The sequence below is a fragment of the Natrix helvetica genome (genome assembly GCF_964273705.1).
Source record: "Natrix helvetica genome assembly, chromosome: 6".
Classification (NCBI taxonomy): Eukaryota; Metazoa; Chordata; class Lepidosauria; order Squamata; family Natricidae; genus Natrix; species Natrix helvetica.
In genome coordinates, this window is record NC_138553.1 from 71,983,464 (window position 1) to 72,001,765 (window position 18,302).

Sequence of the window (18,302 nt, forward strand, 5' to 3'; positions counted from 1 at the left end):
ATATAATTTGTTTTCGTAGATTTTCACGGGTGTAGGTATGCTGGTTTTGTTGTATTCGGGTCTTTTCCCATGTAAGGTTGAGATTGTCTTTGCAACGTTTCGGCAGGATCTCACCTGCCATCTTCAACGGAGTTGCCGTCTTTCTGTAAGTCTTGGTGGGAGGGGATGGGGTGCTGGCTTTGTTTCAGTAAGTGGAATGATTGGTTGTGTGGTTGTATCATGATTGGTAGATTGGTGCTGATTGGTGCTGGCTGTGTGTCCATTGTTGTTTTGTATTGTAACGGCTTGGGTGGTGGGTGGTGTTCGTTTGTTGGCTAGGGCTGGTTTCCAGATGTTTGGTAGGCGGGAGGTATCATCATGTTTGTTCATGTTGTGGGGGTGTTTCTCTATTTCGATGGCTTCCATGATTATTCTCTTGTGGAGGTGTTCTGTTTTGGAGATTAACCTGGCTCCTTCAAAGTTGATTTCATGTCCTGTAGCTTTAAGGTGCTGGAAAAGGGAGGAAGTTTTTTCTTTTTTTCTTACTGCATTTTTGTGTTCTGTGATGCGTGCATTTATCCTCCTGTTTGTTTGTCCTATGTATATTTCCGGGCAGATTTTGCATGGTATTTTGTAGACTCCTTGGTTTTCTAGCTGGATTTTGTCTTTGGGGTTTCTTAAGATGTTGGCTATTTTTTGGTCAGTGGTGAAGGCTGTCCTGATATTGTGCTTGTGGAGAATTTTGCTGATTTTATCTGTGGTGCCTTTGATGTAAGGGAGGAGGGCGATGCCATTGTCCTGTTCTGTGTCTTGGTTTTTTGGGGGAGTCTCCTTTTGGATTAGGTTGGTGATTGTTTTTCTTTGGAATCCATTGGAGATTAATACATTTGTGAGTCTGTGTAATTCAGTTTTCAGGTGGTCTTTGTCGGCTAGGCATTTGGTTCTGGAGATGAGGGTCTTGGCTACAGAGTTGATCTGTGCAGGGTGGTGATGGGATTGTGCATTTAAGTAGCGGTTGGTGTGTGTTTTTTTCTGGTAGATGGTGTGTCCTAGGGAGCCATTGGGTTTTTTGTAGATTAGGACATCCAGAAAGGGAAGTTGGTTGTTTGCTTCTATTTCCATGGTGAATTGTATTTTGGGGTGTAGGCTGTTGAGATGTGTGAGGAAGTTGTCCAGTTTTTCTTTTCCGTGTGGCCAAATCACGAAAGTGTCATCAACATATCTAAGCCAGAGTTTGGATTTGTGTTCAGATTTGTCTAAGGCGTTGGTTTCAAAATGTTCCATGTATAAGTTTGCAATGACAGGTGAGAGGGGTGATCCCATGGGTGCTCCTTCTATCTGTTTGTATCTTTGTCCATTATGGATGAAGTATGTGTTGGTTAGGCAGTGGTTGGTCAGGTCCAGGATGTGTTTAGGGGGGTTGTGTTTTTTCTGGATGGCTGTCAAGGCTTCTTTTATGGGCACTTGGGTGAAGAGGGATTGGTATCATGTACCAATCATGATACAACCACACAACCAATCATTCCACTTACTGAAACAAAGCCAGCACCCCATCCCCTCCCACCAAGACTTACAGAAGGACGGCAACTCCGTTCCCATTTTAAGCCCACGCTTGAAGATGGCAGGTGAGATCATGCCAAAACGTTGCAAAGACAATCTCAACCTTACACGGGAAAAGACCCGAATACAACAAAACCAGCATATGTGTGTGTGTGTGTGTGTGTGTGCGTGTGTGTGTTTGTGTTACAACCCCTAGTATGCCCAAATATGGGAGGGAGCTCACTCCTCCCTCTTTTTGTCCTTCGGCTCATCACAGAAAACCATCCAGGCAGAAACCCATATTTTTATTTTTAATGTTGCCTTTATAGGAGGAGGAGCTTCCGGAGGGAGGAGGAGGAGGAGCTTCCGGAGGGAATGGAGGACTGCCTCTGAGCTCTGCTAAATGCGGAGGGTTTCCTGACGGGCGGGATGCTGCCGACCCTCATTTCCACCCTGAGGGTCGGGGATTTTTGGCGTTAAACATCCTGGCACCTGCCTGGCCCCAAGTTGGCCTGTCGGGTCGGCCGGGCAGCCAGACAGGAGGAAGATAGCGGCGCGGCGTGGCAGCTGGCGTTTTAAACCAGCATGGCGGCCGGCGCTCTCAGAATTGGAGTCAGGGCGGCAGAGCGGCAGAGCGGCGGCAGAACAACGGTGCGCCAGAGCAGCGGAGTGGTAAAAATTGGACTGGAGGGGGGCGAGAAGGCTGGAGGAGGTGGATGACAGCGGTGGAGGACAGCGGCGGTGGTCTGGGTGATCTGCGCGACTGCGTGATTGTGCGACTGGGTGGTTTTTGGCCTGTGATATGAGAGCGATGGTGGCAACCCAGGAGAGCCGAGCGGCCCAAACTATGAACTAACTATGGATCGCTGAGCTCGAATTTGGCCGGTGATGTGTGTAGGATGTAAGGCCCGAGGGAGGCCCGAGAGACCTAAGGCGCCTAAGGGATGAAGGAAGGAGGGTGAGGCCTGAGGCGCCGGAGGAATCAGAGTTGAAAGATCGAGGGAAGGGCTGCAGGAAGGCCGCAGGGAGGCCGATGCAGCCCTCCCGGGCCCAACAACAACACCTGGGTTGCCAAATGGACAGAGGATTCTTTTCACCTAGGGCAGGCCATAGACTCGGAGGCCTGGAACATCAGAGGCCCACGCAGAAGGTCAGACCCGGTGTTTTGCTGTGCTCGCTACTACCCCCCCCCACTCACGCATTTACCATCTACTTACTATGGGCTATCAGCCCTACCATCTACTATGATTTACCATCCATTGCAAACCACTTCTTAGCTGCAATTCTTATCCACCAGCTGGCTACTTTATCATACTTCCATCAGCCAGCATTTCCATTCGGATATGGACTATTTTCATCAGCCTATCCCCCTGCCTGACTATCTTCTTGCCAAGACCATCCCCTTAGTGGGAACTGTGGCCACTGATACATCTACAGCTCCCTCTTGACGAACTTGGCCCTGTCTAATCATGTTATATACGAGGCTAGACCTACTACAGCTACGAGATTCCCCCCTCTCGCAGCTATGGCCTCCTGCCCTTTCAAGGGCCCACCTTGAGGACGGGTTTATTAACCCAGAGAGGTGGAGGAAGCGCATGTTAAGGGGTTTTTTAATTAAATGTTTTTTAAAAGTTGTAAGGGGTTATAAGGATGGGGGGGAGGGGCTGTAGGGATGGGGGGGGGGAATCGGTTAGGAGGGATGGAAGAGCCAGGCACCTAGGTGTGGTCGAAAGAGGAGGGAGCGGAGTGGGGGAGGAGAGGGAAGATAGCATTCCTGTGAAGGGCACCTTAATACCAACGGTCGTGGGGAGGGGCAGGTGCGAGGACAGTTTAAGAGCACGTAGTCGGTTGGGAGACCGGGGTTTTTGGTCATTCCCGGTCGTTTGTACCAACCCCTGCATACTAGGTGGTCAGGATCTACAGACCCAAGGCCTGAGACTGCTGTTATGCAACGCGAGGTCCGTTGTCAATAAGGCCCCCCTCATCCACGATCTAATTTTGGAGGGGGAGCCGGACCTCGCCGGAATAACCGAGACCTGGTTGGGCCACGAGGGAGGTCTACCCCTTGTGGAAATGTGCCCTCCAGGTTATCGAGCATTTCACCAGCCTCGGGCCCAGGGAAGGGGCGGTGGGGTAGCAGTGATTATCCGGGAAGACTTAGAGCCGAGAGAGTTCACCGTGCCGCAGACATCCGGGTGTGAGTCCCTCGTCGTGAGATGGGGCCCAGGGAGGCAGTTGGGCCTGCTGATAGTATACCTGGCTCCTCGCTATACTTCAGCGGCCCTGCCCGAACTCCTTGAGCTGATCTCATCGGTGGCGGTTGAGACCCCTAAACTTTTAGTGATGGGGGATTTTAATCTGCCGTCGATGGGAGAAGCGTCTGAGGGGGTTCGGGAGTTCATGGCTTCCATGACAGCCATGGACCTGACCCAGTTAATTCAGGGCCCTACTCACGAGGGAGGCCACACCCTGGACCTTGTTTTTGTCTCTGGCCAGTGGACGAGTGATCTGGGAATAGGGGATCTAGACACTATTCCCCTGTCATGGTCGGATCACTCACTTCTCCGGCTGGACTTCCCTGGTGCTACCCCCCGCCGCGAGGAGGCGGAACTGGAAAGTATTAGATGGTTCCGCCCCAAGCGCCTGATGGAACCGGATAGGTTCCAGACGGAACTTGGGCCACCCCCTGTGGACCTGACCCGCCCCCGAGTGGAGGACCTGGTAGACGCATGGAATAGTGCGACTACCGGGGCCCTAGACCGGGTGGTGCCTTTGCGGCCTCTCCTGCGGCGACGAACCACCCTGGCACCTTGGTTTACCGAGGAGCTAAGGGTGATGAAACGCCACAAGAGACGCCTAGAGAGTCGTTGGAGATCCTCCCGTTCCGAACTTGACCGAGCACAGGCACGACCCTATTTGAAGACGTACCTCGTGGCATTAAGAGCGGCCAAACGTCAACATTGCGCCGCTCTTATTGCGTCTGCAGATAACCGCCCTGCCGCCCTGTTTCGGGTGACCCGTTCCCTCTTGTTTGAGAGACCACGGGAAGCCCCACTACAGGGCAGAGCAGAGGAGTTTGGGAATTATCTACAGGACAAAGTCGCTCAAATTCGGATGGGATGGACCCCTTTCAGTGGTTCAGTAGAGACGCCCGTTGCGATTCTTGAGGGACCGCTTTGGGAGGAGTTTGACTCGGTTGCCATCGAGGATTTGGACAGGTTGCGTGGACGTCTGCGACCCACCACATGTTTATTGGACCCGTGTCCCTCCTGGCTTGTACTGGCATCCTGGGAGGTTACGCGCGACTGGCTCCTGGGCCTGGTGAACGCCTCGTTGGGTGAGGGGTCTCTACCGGCCGCCTTGAAAGAGGCGGTGGTGAGGCCCCTGCTCAAGAAGCCTTCCCTGGACCCAACGGACCTAGTCAATTATCGTCCAGTCTCCAACCTTCCTTTTTTAGCGAAGGTTGTAGAGAGTGTGGTAGCACAGCAGTTCCCACGTCACCTGGAGGAAAATGATTATCTAGACCCGCGCCAGTCTGGCTTCCGACCCGGGCACAGCACGGAGACGGCCTTGGTCGCATTGGTTGATGATCTCTGGAGGGCCAGAGATAGGGGTTGTTCCTCTATCCTGGTCCTATTAGATCTCTCGGCGGCGTTCGATACCATCGACCATGGTATCCTGTTGCACCGGCTAGAGGGGCTGGGAGTCAGGGGCACCGTTTTACGGTGGTTTGGCTCCTACCTCTCTGATCGGACGCAACGTGTGTTGACAGGGGAGCAGAGTTCGACCCGGAGGCCACTCACATGTGGAGTGCCACAGGGATCGGTGCTCTCGCCTCTCCTGTTCAACACATATATGAAACCGCTGGGCGAGATCATCCGTGGTTTTGGGGTGGGATATCATCTGTATGCTGATGATACTCAGCTATACATTTCCACTCCGAACCACCCCAATGAGGCCGTCGAAATGATGTCCCGGTGTCTGGAGGCCGTACGGGTCTGGATGGATGGCAACCGACTAAAACTCAACCCTTCCAAGACGGAGTGGCTGTGGCTTCCGGCCTCCCGGTTCAACCAGGTACTTCCATCTCTGGCCATCGGGGGCGTCCAACTAGCCCCCATGGAACAGGTGCGCAATTTGGGCGTCCTCCTGGATGCCCGGCTGTCCATGGATAACCATGTAACAGCCGTGGCAAGGGGGGCGTTCCATCAGGTCCGCCTGATGCGCCAATTGCGCCCCTTATTGGACCGGGATGCCCTACGCACAGTCACCCATGCGCTAGTGACGTCTCGCCTGGATTACTGCAATGCTCTCTACATGGGGCTTCCCTTGAGATGCACTTGGAGACTACAGTTGGTCCAGAACGCGGCCGCGCGGGTGATTATGGGGAGGACTAGATTCTCCCCTGTAACACCTCTCCTGCGCGAGCTGCACTGGCTTCCTGTGGTCTACCAAGTGCGTTTCAAGGTTTTGATTATGATCTTTAAAGCGCTTCATGGCACAGGGCCTAGTTATATGCAGGATCGCATCCTGCCCCACACATCCCTACGACCAATTCGCTCACACAGAGAGGGACTTCTCCGGGTGCCGTCCGCCAAACAGTGCCGGGGGGCGACACCCAGGAGCAGAGCCTTCTCTGTGATGGGCCCAGCCCTGTGGAATGACCTCCCCCGTGACATCAGGATTACTTCCGATCTCCGCTCCTTCCGTGTACAGCTGAAGACCCACCTCTTTCAATTATCTGGCCTGGCTCAATCGCAATCGTAATTTTCTCATTCCTCCTAACTGTTTTTTAAATTGTTCTTAAATATTAATTCTTAACTGCATATTGGGTTTTTACAATTGGGGTATTTTAAAGCTGATTTTTAACTGTCTAATGATGTAATTTGTTTCCTCCTCCGTGTATGTATGTATGTGTGTTGTGTATGTATGTACGTTTTTGTGCTGTTATTTATCTTTTATGTTTTATGCTCCATTGTACGCCGCCCCGAGTCCTACTCGGAAAGGGAGCGGCTAATAAATCCAAATTTATTATTATTATTATTATTAATATTTGTGTTGTATACAAACACATACCTATTTCCCCGGCTTAGCTGATAAAAGGAGGAGAGCCTGTGGTGTAGTGGCTAACAAATCTGCCTAATATGTAACACATCCCAGGTTCAAATCCCAGTAAGGGTAAGGCTAGCTGATGAGAGCTAAATAGCTTGAAATGGATCCATACTACTCTCCCTTTATTTATTTATCAGCACAAATACAACACAAATATAAAAAGGCAATGTTAAAAATAAAAATCTGGGTTTCTGCCTGGATGGTTTTCTGTGATGAGCCGAACGACAGAAAGAGGGAGGAGTGAGCTCCCTCCCATATTTGGGCATACCAGGGGTTGTAACACAAACACATACCTATTTCCCTGGCTTAGCTGATAAAAGGAGGAGAGCCTGTGGTGTAGTGGCTAACAAATCTGCCTAATATGTAACACATCCCAGGTTCAAATCCCAGTAAGGGTATGGCTAGCTGATGAGAGCTAAATAGCTTGAAATGGATCCATACAATTCTCCCTTTATTTACTTATCAGCACAAAAACACACACACACACACACACACACACACACACACACACACACACACACACACACACACACACACACACACACATATATATATATATATATATATATATATATATATATAAATTGTGCTGTATTTGTGCTGATAAATAAATAAAGGGAGACTAGTATAGATCCATTTCAAGCTATTTAGCTCTCATCAGCTAGCCATACCCTTACTGGGATTCGAACCTGGGCTGTATTACATATTAGGCAGGAGTCTTAGCCACTAAGCCACAGGCTCTCCTTCTCTGTGATGAGCCGAAGGACAGAAGGAGGGAGTAGTGAGCTTCCTCCCATATTTGGGCATACCAGGGGTTGTAACACAAATACATATATATAATTATGTGCCTCAATTTTCTTTTCAATAAAGGGAAACAAATGTCTTTTTAATGATGAAGGCATACAGTATCCATTAAACATTTTGCATATCAGTGCTTGATTGGGTTCTTGGTATTTTCTAACTATCTTTGCTAATTTAGGTGGTTCTTGCGTTCTTGCTTCATTTTCCTGTAATATTTATGCTGAAATGCTCATAGAACTAGAAAATCTATCTGATGTAGCTGTATGTATTCATTTTCACTTCTACAATAGAAATTCTCTTTTGCTCCTCAAGTATGTTCCCAAATGTCTTCTACCCTCTGAAGCAAGTTTTAAGAATAGGCAAGGGAATGTAAGAGCAGGCTGAATCTGTTCTTCTAGTGGTTTTCATTGAATTGGTTTTACCCCAAAAGTTTTAAAAGTTTAGCAGTTAAAATAATAACTCTTTTGATATAAAAATATTTCACAAAAGTCATAACAGGCATTGTCCATTGATCAGACTGGTTTTAGGATTTAAAAAAAAGCTTTCTGCAATAACAGAGTGGATTTGATTTAAATCAAGTCAATTTAAATCACAATTTAAATCACTAATAACAAGGCTTGATTTAAATCAACTCGATTTAAATTATTATTTTTAAAGAGCAACTGCCATCTCTGTCCCGCAGTGCCTCCTCCTCTGACCTGCTGTTGACTCACCAAGAATCCCAATATTGCAGTATATACAGCCTCCTGCTACATAACCAAGCTCCATTTCATGCTGAATAAACTAAATTATTAATGTATCTTAAATAGAAAACTCTCTTTAGATAGATGTTTACTCCAAAAGCATTTTATTAAAATAAATCTGATAGAAATTTTTAAAAAACCTGATTTTAAAAAAATCATCGATTTTTATCCATCCTGTGCAATGACTAAGTAAATGTAGACAGATTAGGGAAAAGGTATTCTAACTAAATGAGTAAAATTGAGCTGGATTCTGATGTCTGGCACAAAAATAAAATGGAACTAAGAGAGCAGCATACGAAAAGGAGAAGCTATCATCAGTTCAAAGCAAAACATCAAAGTAAAGATCTCAAAAAAGGGTTTTTCTTTAAATAATTAAGAAGAATGTACTATTGAATACAGTCGTATTTGTCATGGTTCTACATTACATTACATTACGACAAGAAAGTTACACGGTTACTAAGAAGGACATAGCTTATTTTCAAGAGAGTTGGAGGAAGCATGACCAAACTCAGGGTTTTTTTCATGCCATTATTATCATGCCTTAGTAATGGAATTTCATAAGGGATCTAGAAAACATCCTTTCTGTTTTCCTCTGCCCTGCCATTAGTTATTTTCTTTCACAGCAAATCCTTTAAGGAAGAAAAAAAAATGAAATAGCTGCACAATACTTTTCAGTTGATAGCATTTGCAGCCTTGTGCCTCGAAGCATCTGAGATTCCAGCGCTTTGCAGCTGTTACCATGCTGTGAAACATTCAACCTTCCAATATGATTACAATATTCAGATGAATGCAAGAAAGGCCTCTTATTTATTTATAATCAGTAATGTACACGTGCCACTGCAATCATATGAGCATAGATACCCCGTTTCCCCAAAAATAAGACCTCCCCGAATAATAAGCCCAATCCGGCTTTTGAGCACATGCGCTAAAATAAGCCCTCCACCGAAAATAAGCCCTCCCTGAAAATATTGCGACACAGCAGCAGCCATGAGGTGGCCACAGTTGCTGCCTCCTGCACCTCAAAAATAATAAGACCTTCCTGAAAATAAGGCCAAGCGCTTATTTCGGGGGGGGGGGGTCAAAAGAAAATAAGACCCTGCCTTATTTTCTGGGAAACACGGTACTCACAAAGGAAAACCTTCTTTCCATTTTTAAGAATACAGAAAAAAATGGCATTTCAAGCAATTCCAATTCTTAACTCCCTAATTACAATGACTTATAATCTCCAAAATTACATGCAAGAGCCATGGATTCAGTCCCAGTTCATTAACTTTATTGAGTACCGGTGGACTTATTTATTATTTCTAGATGATCCTCTCTTGCAAGGTTCCTGAAGGCTGCAATTGAAGCAGGAGTATTATGTATGTGGTCTTTAGGATTTCTGAAGAAAAGATGGGCCATAAAGGCAGAAAGCATCTTCAAACTTTTCTATAGCATTTTCAGTCTTCTCAACTATTGGCCCTGCACCATGGAACATGCTCCCCCAGGGAAATAAAGCGCCCCCCTCATTCTTCTGGCCTTCTGTAAAACATGGCTCTGCACCCTTGGCTGGGGCACTCAGATGAACATATAGTTTATGGTAGCCTTTTTAGCACCCGCTCAATCCCATTTCTCATCTAAGTATTTTTTTTTAGTAAAAAGAGAAATTCTTCAAAATTGGCATTTTGATAGTAGTAGTAGTATTATACTATTTTGATTGAATTTTCTTAGGCAGTGGTCCCCAACCCCTGATCCGTGGACTGGCCACAGTCCACGGCATCTCAGCAACTGGTCCACAAAACCAAGCAAAGCTCTACAGGCAGTATGCAAAACCACGCCCCCTCCAGTGTGCCGCAAAACCTTTCTCCGTGGAACTGGTCCCTGGTGCCCAAAAGGTTGGCAGCCACTGTTCTTGGGGATGTAAAACTTCTTTTAACTCAAAACACATTTTGTGAAGCATGTCCACACTAAAAATTAATAAATAATTAAATAGAGTCTAGAGCTTTATTATTTTTTCCTTTTGCTTTACATTTTAACAACTGATATTTTACTGCAGGATTTTATTTTATCATGATATTTATTGGCTATAATTAAGAACAAGTAGAGAGAAAACAGCAGGAGTCTGGGAAGGAACAGACAAGGTTTGAAGGAGGACAGTATTTGAGGTGGCAAAAAAAATCAGCAAAGCCAACGGAGAAAACATAGAAAAGGATACAATACTACTGCAGAAACATATAAAAAGACAATATAGGTATTTCTCAGATATTGTGGGTTCTGTTCCAGACCATGGTAATAAAGCAAAAATTGCAGTAAAGCATGTCACGTGAATTCTTTGGCTTCCTAGTGCATATGAAAGTCAAATTTACTCTACTGTAGTCTATTAACAATAGCATTATGTCTAAACAGTCATATTTCACCTTAAAAAAATGTTATCAACAAACATTGCTAATCATCACTCAAGCCTTCAGCAAGCCATAACTTTTTTGCTGGTAAAGGGTATTGCAAAGAAAAAGAAAAACACAGTTTGCAAACCACAATAAAGCAAGGTATGCCTGTAGACCATGTAACAAATGTGAATCCTACAAACAAAAACTAGTTTTTAACAAAAGCAAGTAAAAAAATGTTAACATCCCCGGGCCTTTCGAATTATTAGAGTTGTAACCATTTCATTTGCTAATAGTCGTATGCTGATGGATGAAAAGACAATGAACAGATTTGGCATTTCATACTGCCGCACAAGTGATCACCAAGGAATCGTGTGCGCACTTTCAACGAAAAGATTTCTCGATATAGATGAAAAGCTTCTGTATCTTTCTCTTTTCTGAGAGAAGAATTATTATATCACCTTTCGCTTGAGAAAAATATAACAGCTGAGCTATAAATGACCCAAATGCCTCGAGATCTGTTGTAAATGCGTACAAAGGAGAAATGGGAATCAGAAAAATTCAACTGCAGCTATGTATATACCAAAACTGATTATAAGATCTAAACACAGTACAAGTAGTCCTTGTTTCGCAACCACAATTTAGACCAGCTATTCCGTTGTTAAGTGAAACATTCACTAAGTAAAATGGCAACTGTGCTTATTATCTCACTTCAGCTTTCCTATGTCTTATAAACCTGCAAAATGTCATAGCAAATATGGACTTACTTATTCGTCATTGCTATAACTGCAAATGATTGCTAAACAAGGCAGTCGCTAAACAAGGGCCACTGGTATATTCTTTATCGATCTCCTGGTCACCTCACATCTTCCTCCAAGAAATCTATTTGGCCTCATTTTACCTTGTGGATTCTTTAGCCTACCCTTAGATCATTCAAATACCACAAAAACCTTGAGCGAATACAATCACCTAAGGGACATTAACCCATATTAAACAGGTTGTCTCAATTTTTTTAAAAAACAGCATTAATAGTAACAAATTATTTTGGTTAGCATGCATTTAATTACACATATTCTCATTTCAGACATCCGGAAAGCATTCCTGAGGCAAACTCCCAGAGCTGATCAATGACACTGCAAAGTTAATAGCACTGACCTAATCATATTAAAATATTGGACTTTCCAAGAGAATCTATGGGATCTGCATTTTATTATAGTGCTGAATAGTGCAGAAAGGTAGCATTACATAATAAATGCACGCTTTATGGGATTAAAATGTGAGGAACACAAACACAGTCAAACAGAGTGGGGTGGAAAATAAAATCTTGCATAAAGCAGTGTTAGCATAATGATCTGAACACCCCGAGGTGAATATTAGACTATATAACTTTTCTCCTTTTCAACCCTTCTGGGTTTTTTTTTCTTTCCCCAAGCCACCTTTTGACCCCAAAACTGCTATAATTGCAGCTCTTTAGAGGCGAAGTGAAGTAATACGTTGGCGATATGCTTCTTGGGTTGCTATGTTACAGTGATTATCCAATTAGCTACCTGCCTGTAGTGAATAATAATGGCAGCATTTAAACAAATCGATAAAATACATCCAATCAGTCCTTGGCAGGACTTTTGGTGTATTTTAGAAACACACCAGCTAAGGATATAACCAGTCAAAAATATGCTTCTGCAGTTTCATAATGAACTTTTACACCGCAAATGCTGACACAGAAAACAATCTTTTAAATGAGCCCATTTAATTGGTCTAGAAAGAGAATTCTAGTCTCCGAAAGGGTAGATGGCATAAAGTTAATATAATAAAATGTTAATGCTGGCTTTGCATCTTTTCCCTGAAGGCAACTTTAAGCCACAAAAGGCAACAGTTCACTTACAGCAGTCACATATATTCCACAAAGTTGCCAGATGGAAAATATTTTTCTATCAAGGACCTTAGAACGAATTGTTCTTAACAGCTACATGGGTCAATTCTGACATCCTGCACCCTGACAAGACCATTGAAGCTACTGCTAATGATGGAAAAATACATTATAAACTAAATAGCTTTGAGTTGCTATCTGGATTTCAAATTCTTCTCACTCGTGTCATGATGTTTAGCTCGTTCTTCTCTTATTCTATGTATTGCGGGCTACTTCTGCTGATTGCCAGCTGCCGGCAGTTTGATTCTGACCAGCTCAAGGTTGGCTCAGCCTTCCACCCTTCCGAGGTTGGTAAAATGAGGACCCAGATTGTTGGGGGTAATAGGCTGACTCTGGAAACTGCTCTAAAGCACTGTGAAGCGCAGGGTGGGTTTCAATTTTTTTTACTACTGGTTCGCTTGTGCACGCACGTATGTTCGCGCAATGCCTCTGTGCATGCACAGAAGCGTCCGGGAGGGTGGGCGAAGCCTCCCGTCGCCGCCACTACCGGTTCGCCCAATCCGGGCCGAACCAGCAGAAACCCACTTCTGGTGAAGCGGTATGTAAATCAATAGTTGATCATTGTCATAGCATCAACTTAAGATACTTAAGGATAGATGAGGAATTTAAGATGCAGTGTTGGAATTAAAGTTTGGCGCTGTGAAAATACAGGTGAGAGAGTAAACCTAGGCGGCCATAGTGATGGCTCCATGATGACAACTGAGTTGTTGAGTTGAGTGAGAGGTTGAGCATTTTCATGAAACCCAGCAAGGAACAATGAAGGGACCCAACCCCAGATCCAATTGCTACCAGAACTGGTCCAGCCTCACTGCCCTGCGCTGATCCCACCTCTTTCCCTTTCACAGGTTTCCTCTCTACCGTTGAGGGTGGGAAAGCAAAGCCATCACAGCTTTGCTCTCACAAGTCACAAGAGCTGGGAAGAATGTTTGGAAAACAACTGGCTCAGTTCATCAGTGGGGCTTTAAATTATAAATGGAAGGAAAGAGTGACTAATCTTTAAGGCCAAACCCCAAACATAAACCAAACCCAATAAATCAGACAATGAGGAAGGGAGTGTCGAGTAGGAAGTGGAACTCAGATATAAAACAGGTAATGTAAGAAGCAAACATAGGGTTAGTCATAAGGAGCTCAAATGCCAGTATGCTAATGGTCAGAGTTTGGGGAACAAACAGGAGAAACCTGAACTCCTAATACATGAGAGCAGGTATGATATTCCGAAATTTGGTGGGATGGAATCCTTGATTGGAACTTATTGCTAGAAAGATATAAACCATTCAAAAGAAACCAACCCAACAAAAGAGGAAGAGGAGTTGTGTTGTATGTAAGGAATCACTACATGTCTGCAGAAGTACACAATAGCAGGGATGAAAGCCCTCTTGAATGCATTTGGGTGAATATTAGAAGGGGGGAAATGACATTGCTACAGGTATATACGACAGGCTACCCAACCAGGCAGAGGAAATAGATGAACTATTTGCTAGTTAGTTAAATAAGATTTGAAGGAAATATTGTAGTAATGGGTAGTAGTAGGATTCAAATAATTTAACAACCGGTTCTCTGCCTTAATGACCAGCTGGGTAGGCATGGCTCAGTGGTCATGTGACTGGGTGGGTGTGGCCAACTCAACATCACCCACATCGATGGGCTGTTACAATGTAATAAGGGTTAACCGGAGAGGCAGTTTCTGTAGGCAGGGCAATAAAGATTAGGCTAGAAACAACACCAGAATGTTTCCTTCCTGCCTTCCTTACAGTATTAGCCCTGTAAGGTGGAAAAAAACAAAATAAGATTTCTTCCACCAACCGGTTTTCCGAACTGCTTAGAAAGTTAACAACCGGTTCTCCCAAATAGGTACGAACTGGCTGAATCCCACCACTGGTAATGGGGGACTTTAAATACCCTGACATCAACTGGGAGACAAAATCTGCACCAGGCTCCTGTCAAGCCTAGTTGATAACTTTCTCAACCAAAAGGTAGAGGAGGGAAATAAAGTGTCAGCTATACTGTACTTAATTTTTACTAACAGGGATCAAATGATACAACAAGTAGAAGTTGCTTTGTGAGAGAGTGACCATGTCTCACTATGACATGGTCAATAGTATTCAGCATAATGCAGGCAGAGACAATTGAACAAAGCCAGACTTCAAGAGAGCTGACTTCGACAAACTAAGTCAGAAATTAGGAAGGATTCCACAAAGGGAAATCCTAAAGGGAGAAACTACTGAAGATGCTTGGGAAACCATGAAAAAAAAGATTATTAAAGCCAATCAAACACAATATCAGAGAGAATGAAAAGTGACACCAGATGAAACTAGCATAAAAAACTTTCTGACAAACCGAGGGACAAAAAGAACTAGTATAAGAGAGAAGGTAGCTATTACAAAATTATATTTCAACACTCCTCCTCCTTATGTACATGGACAAATAGATACTTCAGGACAATAAAAACAGGCATCCTCTGTCTACACAGGGCACATCACTCTCTGGGCTCCATTTAAACGTGATTAGATATTTTTCCTTTATCTTCCCATATGGCCAGGTTAATTAGTTTTTACCAATTATCAAAACTGCTTTCCCTCCGCTTAATTTCTTCTCGACATGAAAGTTGCTATGCTGGAATTGTATCAAATGAAATTTGCCTGTTCCTAGTAGCCCCATTTTTGTTTTTTCACACCATCTTGATGCTGCCCCATCCAAAACAAGGAGATGGACAAATGGAAAAATATTCAGCTGCAACTTTGTACTTTCCTTTTCATTTTAAACTCAGCAAGAGAAATACGGAAAAACATCCAAATGTATCCAAGGTTGTTGAAACCCAGTAAAAGTGGAAGTCTTTTGCTACTAAGGAAGGTAATTTTTTTTAAAAAAATTAAAATATCCTTTTTAAGGAAAAATATAACTAATGTTTTACTTACTTGGAAGTCTTTTTCTTCAAGGATTTCCTTTTTCCATCTGACAAGGAAGGCAGCACAGACATACAAGTGGAAGTGGGAAAAACCTTCTGGTTCAGACTGTTAAAATAAAGCACATATATAGTCAACATAAAAATACATTTGAATAGATAACTCAATACCGATCAGAAAATGTTTTTTTGTTGCTTCCCTAATTTTTAAAATGTAATTGTCACAATTAATTTAACGAAACATATTCCAAATAAAAGCCTGTTTCATTAGTGTAGAGAAAATAGGAACAAAACAATAGTACCCAAGAATGATTAGCTTATGCAAGTATATAAAAAGCATAATATCCGCCAATAAGCTTTGGTGTTGAGCATCAAGGAAACCACTCGGCTTCAACTTTAGGGAATAAAACTGCTGTGCTTGTTCTTCATGGCAGGTTTTGCTAAGGGACAGTCAATGGCCTTCACTACTGTATTTTTTGGAGTATAAGACGCACCAGAGTATGACACACCAAGGTTTTGAAGAGGCAAATTAAAAAAAAGGTTTTGCACTCTGCAGAACTCCCAAAAATGGCCCGTTTTTCATGAAAAGGGGACTGTATTTTTTAAAAAAAGGCATAAATAGTCTTTAGGAGACTTGTTAAGTGCTGGGGGGGGGGCAAAAACGAGCAAAAAATGCTCGTTTTGGGACATTTTTGTCCAAAAATTTGAATGAATAACCTTTAGGCGGCTTATAGAGTGCTCTTGGGGGCTGGGCAGGCAAAATTGAGCAAAAAACGGCCTGTTTTTCACTCATTTCTGCCCTCCCCGGTCCCCAGGAGCACTCTGAAAGCCTCCTACAGGCTCTGCACGGCCATTTTGGTGAAGTGGGCGGGGTTTCAGGAGGCAAAAAATGATGTATTCAGTGTCTAAGATGCACCCGGATTTTCACCCTCTTTTTTGAGGAAAAAAGGTGCGTCTTATACTCCGAAAAATACGGTAGTTGTTTCTTAGCTTTGATAACTTCTAAAGCAATGCACCATTCTATACCTGTGATGGCGAACCTATGGCATGCGTGCCAGAGATGGCACATAGAGCCCTCTCTGTGGGCATGCGCACCATCACCAGCTACTCTTCTGGTTTCTGGCACATGCATGCGCATTGGCCAGCTGATCTTTGCGCATGTGGGAGCCCCGGAAACCCAAAGACCAGCTGGCCAGCGTGCATGTGTACACCAGAAACTAGAAGACCAGGTGGCCGGCGCGCACATGCACACCAGCCAGCTGGTCTTTGAGTTTCCGGGGCTGTGGTGCGTACGTTCACCAGTTTGGGCACTCGGTGCAGAAAAGGTTTGCCATCACTGTTCTATACCATCTGCCATATTTTGCACTGCATTTTGGCTGCATTCTTCCCTGGTAAGAAAAACTAAAGAAGGTAGAATGTAGTTTTGGGAGGAAATATCTAGAGGGTTTGGTGTTAATCCCCAACCTATCAACATGAGCTTGCTGGGAAAGATCATTAAACTTTCTAGAGTTGGGAGTGATCAATATGACAATACGTTCATAATCAAGCTAAGTCCATGTAATTATATATCGGAAGCATGTATACTCTTCTACAGTGAAAAAGTGCATGTCTTATCCAAAAGTCACATCTCATAACTCAAAATGGAAAAAAAATTCCTAATGTTTAATCAGAATAACTACCATTGTTGCAGAAAGAAGATGGGGAATAAAAAAAGACAGCTCTAGGAATCTGCCTCTTTGCAACGACGTTAACTATCTTAGACTTTTCTGTAAGACACAGTAAATCTTAAGTTTCGTCCAAAGAGACCTGAGGCTGTCTGGGTCTAAAAATAATTCCTCCTTAAACCTAACCATTGTCTGAGTTTGACAGTTCATACAACACACTTCCTATCCCAGTGCCTGACCCAGTTGTAAGATGCCATCTGTAGATGACCCAATTCAAATGGAACCTAACACCTCTCTAGAGTATAAGGCAAAGACTTTGGGAAGAATTAGGCCATAGCTGAAGGGATTGCATGAAAACAGACAATAAACTATCCAAACCATACAGAAACAGAGCTTTTAACTACTATTACACCCAACAAAACTGACAGGAAATTCAGGACAAAAGAAAAGCGTAATTTTCAGAATTTCAAGGTGACCGTGTAAGATGGCTTAAAATGGATTTTCGATCTGAACTAGTATATCTTTTATGTTCTTGGGAGCAGGAAAAAGAAGAAACATTCTTTTCAGTCTTAATCCAACACCATCTGGCAAAAGTCTAAGAAAGTGAGCAAAACTTCACAAGAAACTTTGAATAATCCTTTATGCAAAGGCCTAAGTACCATTCTCTACACGAGCTGTATCAAAGTATTTTTCCCCTCTAAGAAAGGGAAATAAAATAGCAAACTGTGCCAACGATCTAAATTTATTCTTGATATTTTCTGTTTTCACATTGTTTTTCAGTACCGTTTGCCTAGGCTCTTTTAAATTAAATCAAATAGGCTTAAGCATTCAGTTCATTAAAGGAAAATGTATATTCCCTTTAGATCTCAGAATTCATCATAGTTCAGAGATAAAACTAGAGTATAAAGCATTTCAAATGGATAGTCTTGGACAGTTTTGGAAATTGAGCAAAGCAGCTAATGCATAATTGCCTTTCCTAACACCTGCTACCTATTATAACTTTCCATTTGCAGCCCTTGAAGTTACAAGCAGATTCATCTTTAAATGTATAAAATGGCAGGCCAATAGCTAAAAGCTGCTTAGAAATCAAATATAAACAATGACCTTGATTTAAATATTTTAGCAAAAGATCTTAAAAACAGATGTACAGCCTTCCAGAAGACTTATTCTGAACATATTAGGCGTGACTCTTGAGTGCCTCACCACAGAACCATCTGTCATCATCAATAAAAATCATTTAGATGGTTAACACCACAAATATCACATTGCCTT

General features: G+C 43.5%; 1 protein-coding gene across 2 annotated transcripts in view; it reads right to left on the reverse strand.

Annotated features, from left to right (window-relative positions):
* The window catches only part of TBC1D22A (TBC1 domain family member 22A), a 133,963-nt gene that overhangs the window by 17,119 nt on the left and 98,542 nt on the right, over nucleotides 1-18,302 (reverse strand). For both annotated transcript variants that reach the window (XM_081958796.1, XM_081958795.1), the window contains exon 12: nucleotides 15,380-15,475. In XM_081958796.1, the coding sequence (XP_081814922.1) occupies nucleotides 15,380-15,475 (96 nt within the window). The remainder of the gene's footprint in view (nucleotides 1-15,379; nucleotides 15,476-18,302) is intronic.